The following is a 12,965-nucleotide window of genomic DNA, read 5'->3' as shown; positions in this document are numbered from 1 at the left end:
GCTGCGCCTAGAAATTCTGTCCATAAAAATTACGAACAGAACCGGTGACAAAGGGCAGCCCTGCCGGAGTCCGACATGCACTGGGAACAGGTCCGACTTACTGCCGGCAATGCGAACCAAGCTCCTGCTTCGGTCGTACAGGGACCTGACAGCCCTTAGCAAAGGACCACAGACCCCATACTCCCGAAGCACCCTCCACAGGATGCCGCGAGGGACACAGTCGAATGCTTTCTCCAAATCCACAAAACACATGTGGATTGGTTGAGCAAACTCCCATGCACCCTCCAGCACCCTGTAGAGGGTGTAGAGCTGGTCCAGCGTTCCACGGCCTGGACGAAAACCACACTGTTCCTCCTGAATCCGAGGTTCTACTATCGGCCGTATTCTCCTCTCCAGTACCCTGGCATAGACTTTCCCGGGAAGGCTGAGAAGTGTGATCCCCCTGTAGTTGGAACACACCCTCCGGTCCCCCTTCTTAAAAAGAGGGACCACCACCCCGGTCTGCCATCCCAGAGGCACTGTCCCCGACCGCCAAGCGATGCTGCAGAGGCGTGTCAGCCAAGACAGCCCCACAACATCCAGAGACTTGAGGTACTCAGGGCGAATCTCATCCACCCCCGGTGCCCTGCCACTGAGGAGTTTCTTGACTACCTCAGTGACTTCGGCTTGGGTGATGGACGAGTCCACCTCTGAGCCCTCAGCCTCTGCTTCCTCAATGGAGGACGTGACGGTGGGATTGAGGAGATCCTCGAAGTACTCCTTCCACCGACCGACGACATCCCCAGTTGAGGTCAACAGCCTCCCACCTCCACTGTAAACAGCGTTGGTAGGGCACTGTTTCCCTCTCCTGAGGCGCCGGACGGTTTGCCAGAATCTCTTCGAGGCCAGTCGATAGTCCTTCTCCATGGCCTCACCAAACTCCTCCCAGGCCCGAGTTTTTGCCTCCACAACCACCCGGGCAGCAGTCCGCTTGGCCTGCCGGTACCTGTCAGCTGCCTCAGGAGTCCCACAAGCCAACCAGGCCCGATAAGACTCCTTCTTCAGCTTGACGGTTTCCCTTACTTCCGGTGTCCACCACCGGGTTCGGGGATTCCCGCCTCGACAGGCACCGGAGACCTTACATGGAAAGCACATTATACTAATCATTTCATTTTAGTTTTTATAAAAGAGATTCAAAGATCTTTTTTCACAAGAAAACAATTGAGAGCACATGCAAGAGCTGTAACGTGTTTACATCATGTTAACCTGCTTGAATCAAACATCTTCTGTATGAGGAGCACGGTGACCCTTCTCTATACCAAACACATACAACAGACACCAATTTCTGTTTTCTGGAAAGTGCATAAATATAATAAACTGACAGAATGATTTAGATTTCCTCAGAAAGAACAACAGACTGTTTTTCATCTTGTCTTAAACTATTTAAGAGAGAAACGTCAGTAGCACCATTTGTCCGGCAGGTGGCGGTAAAGCAGCTCTTTAAACCAGCCGCCATTTTAACACCAGAAGATTTTATTTATTTATTATTAATGCTTTATTATCAACAAAGATCACGAATAAAGTCCTAACTCATTGTATAACAAAGCACAATTCACATTCCTCCACATAAAAGAACAAGAAACAAATAACATAAAACAAAATAAAGGAGAGAAGGTCCATCAGTTTACATATAAATATATATTATATATAATTACATTTGTAGTATAATTCAATGTTAAGACAGAAAAGATATTCTGCATGTGAGCATCACTAAATACTTTGACTTTCTGAGAAAAGGAGAATAAATACATTTCGTTGCACTGAAATAAATACATTTCGTTGCACTGTACTTGTATGTGTGTAATGACAATAAATTGAATCAAATCAAAATCAAATCAAATGAATCTTTTTATCTGCTTTGCTGTTTTTAGATTTAGACATCACATCTATATTTATTTTAATGCGTTTGCCAAAATAGTGTGGATGGTTCAGCACAACACCATGGTTTACCTGCAAAAGCTCATATCTCTCCCAAAACAGTTCACTCAGGTGTCAAAACTAAATTTCTTTCTCATTTAAACAGTCAGTGCCCCCAAATGCTTTGTCCCTTTGGCATTGTGTAAGCACTGCAAGTCAGAATGTTTAGATGTTTTGTCACTATGGCAGAGGACCATTGAAACATCCCTCATGTCCACCTTTCAGTCTTAGCCCCGTCCTTCATTGACAATGGTTACTGTACTGTCATATTGTAGGTGAGGCCCTACAAGACCTCTCTCATTTTCAGGGATCAAATCAAAATGAAGGCGGTCGAAGAAAAGAAGGAGCTTCTGTGAATTGTATGGGCCAGGACTGGGGATGTGAGTGGCCACACCATTCTCAGATATGGCAGCACACATAGTTATATTGCCCCACTCGCTGGCCTGGGACATCCACCGTGGCCCGGTGGCCAATAATATTACGGCCACGTCTTCGGCCCTTGGTCAGGTTGAAGCCAGATTCATCCACAAACACGAGGATGTGAGGGGTCTCGTTTCCTTCCAATGCCATTATTCTCTACAATAGCGAAAACAAAGAAAACATCAAATCAGTCATACAGAGGAGTCATACACTACAGTTACAGACATTACATAGGAATGTTCTATGTTCTCCACTAGTTCAATTTACTACTGGCCACTACTCCTGTGTACCTGGGGTACATGTGCCCCTATGCAGAGGTACTACAGGGGGTATTTGACAGAAAGGGGAGGGGGGAAATCATCAATGACTAGGCTTACTGAAATGTAAATCAAATATTTTCATACCTGGATACACAAATCACGTAAAGTGGATACTGAAGCGAAAAAAGTTTGGGAACCACTGCTTTGGATCACCAGTAACTGACTTATATGTACATACTGGTACAGCAGCTCTTTCACTCTAGCAGAGTTCCTCTCAAAATCCACCACCACGCACCCTTACTACTCCTCTTCCTCCTCGTCTTCTTCTTCTTCTTCTTCTTCTTCTTCCTATAAACCAATGGAGAAAAACTGTAATGAAAGATATTTAAAATCTTAAAATGACTGTAAATGCTATAAAAACATTTGGACCAACCACAGCTGATTCTCATTGTAGATGAACCTCTACACAGGTGTTACTCTTTCAATTTCATTACAAAAGGAGAAACTGCTGAATAGTTTTGTATTGTGATGTAAACATGGACCGAGCCAGAAATAGAGAAGTGGCTGAAAGAGGAAGAAGGTGGTCAGGGATGGATCAGTTATGCTAGAAGAGTCTTAGGTGTATTGCACTAGATGACAGAAGATGTGATGTGGATGAGAACCTCTGGCCAAATGGTGAAGACCGATTAGATTAGCATTACTGTACCATTGTATCTGTATCAGTGGATGGTGTTTATACAAATTCTTGTATTTTGGAATTACTCAAAAATAAATAAACAACATAAAATATTGAGGAATTCTCCATCATGTCTGATTCATTCCAGTAACATATATTGCAGTGAATATAAACAGAGATGTGTCCTTGTTTTACACAAGAAATCATTGTATAATGCTGCATGTTGTTGTCATTGTTTTGTGGGTGACAAAGTGTGTTTGTCGGCTGTCAACCTTTGCTAGTGTTCTGGAAGAATAAGTTGATTTGAGACCTGAATAAAGTGTTTTGGTAGTTGTAGTGCATTTTGAATATGAAATGAACTGCTTTGCCAAGCTGAAAATTGGTTTGGAGAACTGTGTGAAGAGTTTTGCAAAAGTGATCTAAGTATTGACAAATGTGTCCTAATGTCTGTAAAAAACTGATAAACAGAACTGAATGCATCTTGCGGAAGAACATTGTAACCGGCGCTACTTCTCTCCGTTTATGACTATGGACGAGTCACCCGGGTCATGTGCTACTCCACAGCGGCGGCGACCCACTGGACTAAAATAGTCCGAATATAAACACTTGTTATAGGTGTAGCGAAGGGATTCAGGATACTGACTCCAGTACTCACTGATATGGTTTCGCCATCGGAACAACTCTGTGTGAAAGGAAAGAAGTGTGAGACAGCTTTGGAGCAACTTAGTTGATTCACAACACTACATAACGGGATCTCACTCCGCGTGTGTCTCGCGCTGGATGACGGTCTCGCTGAGCGGTGCAGGTACAGAGGAGAAGAAGAAGAAGAAGAAGAAGAAGAAGAAGAAGAAGAGAAAGAGAAGAGAAGAGTATAGAAGAGAAGAGAAGAGAAGAGAAGAGAAGAGAAGAGAAGAGAAGAGAAGAGAAGAGAAGAGAAGAGAAGAGAAGAGAAGAGAAGAGAAGAGAAGAGAAGAGAAGAGAAGAGAAGAGACACCATTTGCTAAGCGGGGATGTTTCTTTTTCATCCTTAACACAGACATTTTAAACAAAAAACTACGGAGTATGTTTTGGACATTATTTAACCTTGTAAAAGACGCATTATTTTAGAATAACAACATTTCTTACTCCAAGTTTTAGCGGCGCTGAGCTTCTTTTTAGGGGTGTTAAAGCACCCCTAAAAAGCCCAGGATAGCCTCACTTACCAGACAGACATGCTAAGGAGAAACAGAAGAAAATATGATCAGACATTTTCTTCAAGAGAACACATGCACACAATAACAGATGTGAATGAAAGATGTTGATCTGGAGGATGAAAACTGTGAGATGCGCCCAGTGAACGCTGAAGGTGACGTCACGCCGCCTACTTCTGTGAGCCCAATTTAAACAGGATGAATAGTTCAGAAAACCTCACAAAATCAAGTATTTGACAGATTTATAAATAACAACATGTTAGCAAGTGTTTTAAAACAGTGTTATACTGCAATGATCTGTCTGATAACTCTGATGCACACCGAAGAAGGATCAGATTATAACGGGGAGTCGAGTCTGATCACTGCTTTCTCTCTCAAATAAATGCTATGAGTCGATGATCATGATTTAAACCGTGATGATGATGATGATGATGATGATGATGATGATGATGATGATGATGATGATGATGAACTGATTCATTGTTTCTTTTAACTGAATGTCTGATCTCTTCTTCCGTTCAAGTTCTATACATGTCCACCAGATGACGCCATTTCCTCATTTCTGACGACTGAACAGTAGCTACGATGGTCAACACTATAATAACTATAATATAATAATAACTATAATATAAGAATAACTTATAATAACTATAATATAAGAATAACTATAATATAATAATAACTATAAGATAACGAATACATTTCGTTGCACTGTACTTGTATGTGTGTAATGACAATAAATTGAATCAAATCAAAATCAAAATAATAACTATAATATAATAATAACTATAATATAATAATAACTAATAATAACTTTAATATAGTAATAACTATAATATAATAATAACTAATGATAACAGACTAAACTTTTGACTTTTTCACATTTTGTATTATATAAAATAATATATAGGCCTACGTAAGAATTGTTAAGACGGACAAATAAGACAGTTGCTAAGAAACATTTTCACAATAAAGTGTGTTTATTACAGAAGAGCTGATCTCAGGTCAGTGTCTGTATCAACTGCATTTATCTTTTATTAAAATAAATTCATTGTTCTGGACACAAAAGTGAGCGCGTGCTGGATTGATGACGTGTATTCAGTATTTCCAAGTTGAACCACTAGATGGCGCAATGACGCGTCACCAGAGCCTGTTCCCAGATCAGATGTGTTACTTTAAATATCTCTAAATATACTACATATACAGGTACAACATCTGGAGATCTGGAAAACATCTGTTGTGTAAAAACTAATCTGCTAAACATCTTAGAAAGATACTTTTTCTAGTTCATGATAACCCAGCTAGAATGAAAACACCCTGCTGCAGATCTGGAGATCATCTGCTGTGTATCTATATGACTCCAATAGTTTTTGGATTATTTAAAGGGACACTTCACCCAAAAATTTTAATTCTGTCATCTTTGACTCACCTTCATGTTTGTTGTTGTGAACACAGAGAAATATATGTGGAAGAATGCTTGTAACCAGACAGATTTTGCCCCCCGTTGACTCCCATAGATGGAAAAATTACAACGGTGCCCCAGAACTGTTTGCTGTCCAACGTTCTTCAAAATGTCTTCATTTGCGTTCAACAGAGCAAAAAAACGGCCGTGTGATGACATCAGACTCAGGCATCAAGGATATAGTGAGGGCCTGTTTTTCTTTCAGACACCCTGAGTGCACTTCCGTGTGCCAAGACCATGTGCTTCCATCTTTAAACAAGGCCCCTTGTGTTTGAAGAGCACACTGCCCTCTAGCGTTATTGAGTAGATATAACACCCACAGTGTTCACAGTTGTTCTTTTCATGGCACATTAAATCTGATATTCAGACTACAAAAACATATTTTATATAATAATATTGTACAGTGAGAGATATACTTGTTATATTAAAGTTCGTTTTTAGATGGACTGCTGTGACTCAGTATTTTCACACATTGACACATTTATATATCAGTGGAACCGTGTACTATTATACACTGTATCGTTTTCATCATGAATGTTAGTGCATGTGAATAAATGGACGTACGGTTTGTAAAAGAGGAAATGCAATGTGAAACAGCGAGTGTCATGAGTATTATGGGATGTATAATCTAAAAGACTAAGACACACTAGAGCTTTATGAACATCTGCTTTGCTGCTGTTGCTAATAAATTGATTATAATTCAAGTAATCTGCCAGTGAATGATCTTTACTACTGAAAAACAATGAGCGTTGAAAACATCGGGTTCTAAAATAGCATTTATTAACAAAATAATCCAGTTTCACAAAACAATTAAAAATGCAAAACTGCGATTAAATTAATGCAGAAAGTACATTAAAAGTAAAAATTCACTTCTATAAAGAAATTCACATGGGAATATTATAGCATATAAGCAAATGTATACTTAATATACAAAGATATAATCAGATATGTAAACTGAAGAGGTTTTGTGTTTTGGATGTTGGACTGTAAACTGCGTCACTGCAGTAAATCTCCTCCTATCATCCTGATGACAGAATTACAGACTCATTGATTGATCATTTAACTGAATGTCTGATCTCTTCTTCTGTTCATCTCTTCTGGATCTGACGTCATAAACTAGAACAGCAACAGTAGCCACACCCACCAGAGCAGAGACGACCAATCGGATCACAGCTTCAGTACGTCCCCAACAGCAGAAGGTTTCTGAGGACGGATCTGCGACAATAAAACTGAATTATCATTCATCACAATCCGTTGAACAGAATGAGTTATTTGTTATGTGTTCACTCAACTACAGCAAGTCATGAAAAGTTAATCAACAGCAGTTATCACCTGAACACATTGTTTGACAGACATTAGTGAGATGTTGAGTCTGGTTTGTGATGGGATTGTTCACTACACAACTGTAGCTGTAAGAATCATTCAGACACTCCAGATGAAGAGAGATGCTGCTGCTGATGTTACTGCGTTCAGACACACTGATGCTGGACAATAAACTCTTTCCTTTGTACCAGGAGAGACTCACATCATGTGACACCTTCATCACTGAACACAACAACACACATCTTGAGACTGAAGATAAAGAGACTCTGGTGATGACGGGAACCGTAAGACGAGCTGAAAAATGTGAAATATTACAGAAACTAAAGACAGCGAGAGATAAAAACATGTTACACTGTTTTCTTTTTTACATTAAAATGTACAGTGAGGGAAATAATAATTTGATGCCCTGCTGATTCTGGTAAGTTTGCCTGCTTATAAAGAAGTGAAGGGTCTATCATTTTTATTTGTAGGTTTATTTTAACTGATAGAAAACAAATATCAGCCAAAAAAATCAAGGAAACATTTATATAAAGGTTATAAATTGATTTGCATTTCAGTCATTGAAATAAGTATTTGATGCCCTACAAAAAGAATACTGTCTCCTGTCAACACACGCCAGACTCCATCCACTCACAAGCACCACGCGCAACGTCACCTACTAATCACCCACACCTGCAAATCATCCTCACCTCATCACCATCAGCATTTAAACCCCACGCAAACTCCCAGTCACCGTCCGATTTTGTTTGTATTACACCAGTCCTATTGAAGATCTGTGAATGAGGCTAAAACGACAGTTTTCTGAGCGAACGCCAAGAAACCTTAAAGATTCACATAGGAGTGAACTCAAATGTCTTCTGACACATGTTAAAAACCTGGTGACTAACTATCAGAGATGTCTGACCTCTGTGCGGTACCGACAAGTGTTTCTCCACCAAGTAAAAAGTGATGCTTTGCTCGAAGATCAAATACTTATTTCACTGACTGAAATGCAAATCAATTTATAACCTTTATATAAAACAAATTCCCCAGATTTATTTTAATATTCTGTCTCTCTCAGCTAAAAAGCGTATATACCCTTCATTTCTTTGCAAGCAGGCAAACTTACAAAATCAGCACAGGATCAAATCATTATTCCCTCTGTACTGTATGAATAATGGGTCCGTTCTTCTGTACTCACCATAGACAGTTATATTGAATATATGGAGCTGTTTATCATTGCTGGTTTCAGTCACTTGATAATGTCCAGCGTCTGAGCTTCTGATGTTCTTGATGGTGAGAGATCCAGAGGTCTTGTTTAGCTGGAGTCTGTTTTTAAATCTCCCATCAGGTCGTCTATCATCAGGTAAGTTTATATTGTCATCACTGGTGATCTCAGCTATAACGTCTGTAGCTCCAAACTTCCATGAGATTCCCGTCTTCCTCTGATGTTCATTGAGATTCACAGACAGAGACACAGAATCTCCTTCAGTCACTGACACAGACTCACAAAACACACCTGAAAAACAAACAACACTAAATAAAGTTCATTTAAGGCTCATCTGTTCACTGCGTCATATTCCTGTATGAGTTCTGCTTCTGCAGCTGACATAACACTCACGGTACATGACAGCACGTGTCTGAAAGAACTGAAAGAAGTGAAGTGCTTAAAACACAGGACTCACCCATCAGACTCCAAGAACACAAACACAACAGCACAGCAAACATTTTCTCCAGCGGGTTCAAATAACAATTCTGAAAAAGTTTATTTATATTCTCTTATATTAATCTTCTCCGGACACTCTTGAGATATCTGATAAAAGGGTAAAAAAACTGATGAGCTGAAGGAGGAAGTGTTGGTCTGTTTAGTGATCACACCTCCTTCAGTGCAGAGAAGAACACAAGTTAAAGGATGTATGTTCACAGGGGCCATGCACATTAGTTAACATGGCTGTAAATGTTCCAGACGAAGCGAAAGAGGCTATTTTTATCTGAAGGCTTTTGGCAGAATGTTATAAAGTCAAAATAAAAACAAAAACAGTATCTTAAACACACATACAAAGAAGTGTGTGGATTCGCAGTGTGAGCGCCCCCTCTGTCCACATTAAACCATTTACAGCTGGACTGACATCTAGTGTATGTACATTCACCACAACCATGTAAAACCTTTAAGATTGAATTCAATTCAAAGTTATAATTTTTTAAAGGAAGCAAACATAAAAATACACAAAATATGTCATGTATCAATTTGAGTTTTAGTTCCTTTCATGCTTACTGGCTTTCTAAACTGATGGACTAACTACATGAAATTCAGACAGTAAGGTAGAGAATAACGTGAATCTTAAAAATATATGCAGAGACTGTCTTTGAAGAAAAGACTTACGATTTACGCCAATAATGTTCACTGCCACCTCCACAAGACCTTACTTAACCTCTTTTTATTACCATACCATGCCACAATACAGAAGGGGAGGACTGATTATGAAATTGTTTTATTTCCTCAGAAAGAACAATAAAGAGTACTTTTCATGTGTCTAAACAAGGCCATTCATGAGAGAAAAGCTAACAGCACTAGTCCAGAAGGTGGCGGTAATCCAGTTGAGGACTGATCAAGAGTACATCATGATGATCATAAAACAGTCAGAAATGCTGTTTACACATTATAACACAAGGGAGAATTAAAGCATTAACAATGACAGAACACAGATGTTAAATGATTATACAGCAGAGGAAGTGACATCACACATATGCTTTTTTAGTGTTATTTAGTGAAAAGTGTTTTTACAAATAATTCAATTTCAGTTATAATAAAGGAGGTTAAAAAATTATTCACATAACAAAGCAATGAAGACTACATGCCCGTTACATGTTTACATTATGTTTATGTCTAACCCCTGGCTGCATGCTTTTATTTTTAATGTATTGATTTAGTGTTGTTTGATTACAGCAATAACTTGACTCAATAAGTTCATCATTTTAATAAATCGGGCCCCGTCTCCCACGGACACATGCAAACATCTTCTGTATGAGGAGCAGAAACCCCATCTACGTCCAAACAGATACAACAGGCACTATGATGAAAAGTGTTCTTGTCATGACTGCAGTAACATATTTAAGTGTTAAAAAACAATAATGTGCTTTATTTGTGTCATTAGTGGCATCAGGTGATCTACGTATATGAATACAGATCAAATGTATAGATTATAATCTTATATATTAAGAGTTCAGATACAAAAACCTCAGTCAAAGACGACATGATGATGTTGTGTGAATGATCTCCACACATAGTTTATGTTTCTCAAATAATTTTGCTTCAAAACCCGCTAAATCCAACACTCTGTCCGGGCTGAAATATCTGCGATTGCTGGAAGTAAAGGGAGGAGCCTGATAAAAAAACATGTTTAAACAAAACGACGGATTTAGTGGGTTTTGTATCTGAACTCATCATATGGCTTTAGTTTTACTGTCAAATCCACTATTAAATGATATAAAACAAGTTTAAGTCTTCAAGAGTTATTTTTCAGATGGTTTGCTGTGACTCTCCTCTGATCTCTCACACATTAACACATTTATATCAGCAGAAATGATCTGTCAGTTTCATTTGTCACTTGAAGATGCTGAAGGCTTCAGTTTTCCATGAGCTCATTTCTCAGAAAACAGAGTCTGAATACATTTAGCACAAACATACTTCCTCTTTTTTCTCTTCTTCATCTTCCCCTTTAATTTGATCTTGACTCTATATCTTCATATGTGTATAAAATAAGATCTCCTCTCTGTGTTTTTTGAGTTTTTAAAGTAGTTTTGATAGATCAGAATAGTAAGATAAATTTGTGCTCGACTTTCATTTGGATGTGGTCTGTTGTGACCTGGGACAGAAAAACATCACCCAGCAACAACACAGAACCCTTCTGTAACTGCATAAGACGAGCGTTTCTATGGTTTCAGTACATATCCATCATGCATGTGAAGAACAATATTTGACAAAAAGGTGTTGGACTGACAGAAGGTGACTGAGGTGATTTGCAGGGTTAAGAGAGACGTTGACCACTAAACCACAGACCTGAATCTGCTTTTACAGTAAAAGGAAATAGAAATGTTCTCAAAGTAAAAATAATGTCTTAAAACACACAAAGCAGGAATCTCATGAGTTTCAGTAGCTGTCATGAAGATGAACAGCTATGAGATAAAGATCAGCACAAGATGTGTGTGGAAAATAAATTGAGGAACTCACACTGACTCAAGTTCTCATATATATTTTGGTCTTGGGGGTTTGTGGTCGTGGTCAGTTTAACGTTCACAGCTCTGCTGGCGTCTTCTTTTTACACTGAATATGTTTATCACTCTGAGGTCCAGTTTTCTCAGTAACCTTTAAACTTTTCCACCATTGGGCCGAACAATTCTAAGCAGGTCTGAAACTGTTACGTTAATGTTTCCACATGAGCCTGGTTAGGCACAGCACGATTACAAGCCGTTCTCAGACTGGTTATCTACCATGCTCAATCATGGTGAAAGATTGTGTGTAATGACGTCGCCACTCAGGATTGGTCACTCGTCGGATCTCTAGAAAACAGTTTCGCTCTGTAGCCAAAAGAGCATGTTAGTAAATAAAATGAACTTGACTGGTTAACAGGAGTTAATGGGTTCCGAGAGGAACGCTTGCGTTACCAAGACATTTCATAACACGTTTTTGTCTATATTCTTAAAGGTTCCGCTATAAGCCCTGCGGTGGAAAATGAAATCAAAACCATTCTGTCTGGTCCGTATCGGCATGACCTTGAACAGTTAACTGATGGGAACAGTTCTGCACGATGGAGGAAAAGCGATCTTCAACACCACAAACATTTAAAATACCATCATGAAATCTTTTAGAGTATTTTATGGTTGGAAAACTCTCTAGTGTTGCTTTAACACTGAGGGATATAAGTCTACTTCTGAACTATGGCATCACAAAAGCAATGTCATGTTGTTTGAGGTGAAGAATATACTGTATATACCATCATACTCATATTTGAGTGAATTCTGTTGCAGCAGTTGGTGAAGGCCTGATGTTGGGAAATGTTGCAGATCTGGACTTTATGCAGATTACGCAGATTACGAATGTTTATGTTGTAAATAAATTGCTAAACAAATAACCACAGGAATCAACAGAACAACATTAACAGAATCATATTTATTTACAACCACACACAACACGATTGCTATTCAGGAGTGGTTAGACACTTTCTCTAGATGCTTTTAGAAAGTTTAGAAACACTGTTTCATTTCATCAGTCAGTGGATAGTTTTGTTCGGCAAGAATAGATCTTGTGCTTTTACAAAACAGAGGATTTAAAAACATTAAATACCCCATTTTGCTTCACATGCTACACAGACAACACTCTTCATCATATTGTGTTTAACATTTACATTTCCATACCAACAGCAAACAGGAAAAACACAATACAGATTTTATGTAAGATTTATCATACATGATCACACATTAATGTTAAAAGTAAAAAGACAATGTTGCTGTTGGCCTTTCCTGTGTACGGCATCAGCATGCCCAAAAAAACACATAATCACTTATTTTCATTATTTACTCCAAGAAGCCCATTTCACATTTACATTACATTAAATCATTTAGCAGACGCTTTAATCCAAAGTGACTTAAAAAGAATAAGCGATATCACCATCTGACCACTTATGTATGCTAGATGGGGA

General features: G+C 38.8%; 1 protein-coding gene across 1 annotated transcript; it reads right to left on the bottom strand.

The window, feature by feature from the left end:
- Positions 1 to 6,723: 6,723 nt before the first annotated feature.
- On the bottom strand, positions 6,724 to 9,154 carry LOC306891006 (SLAM family member 5-like). The gene is made up of 4 exons (XM_079488431.1): positions 8,952 to 9,154; positions 8,468 to 8,785; positions 7,297 to 7,581; positions 6,724 to 7,179 (listed from the first exon to the last, which is right to left on the bottom strand). The coding sequence occupies exons 1-4, from the start codon at positions 8,992 to 8,994 to the stop codon at positions 7,001 to 7,003; spliced, it is 825 nt and encodes a 274-aa protein (XP_079344557.1). The 5' UTR covers positions 8,995 to 9,154; the 3' UTR covers positions 6,724 to 7,000.
- Positions 9,155 to 12,965: the final 3,811 nt, after the last annotated feature.

This window comes from Barbatula barbatula (assembly GCF_947034865.1).
Source record: "Barbatula barbatula genome assembly, contig: scaffold_183, whole genome shotgun sequence".
NCBI lineage: Eukaryota > Metazoa > Chordata > Actinopteri > Cypriniformes > Nemacheilidae > Barbatula > Barbatula barbatula.
The sequence above is the reverse complement of the archived record's forward strand: the minus strand, read 5'-3'. Positions and strand labels throughout refer to the sequence as shown.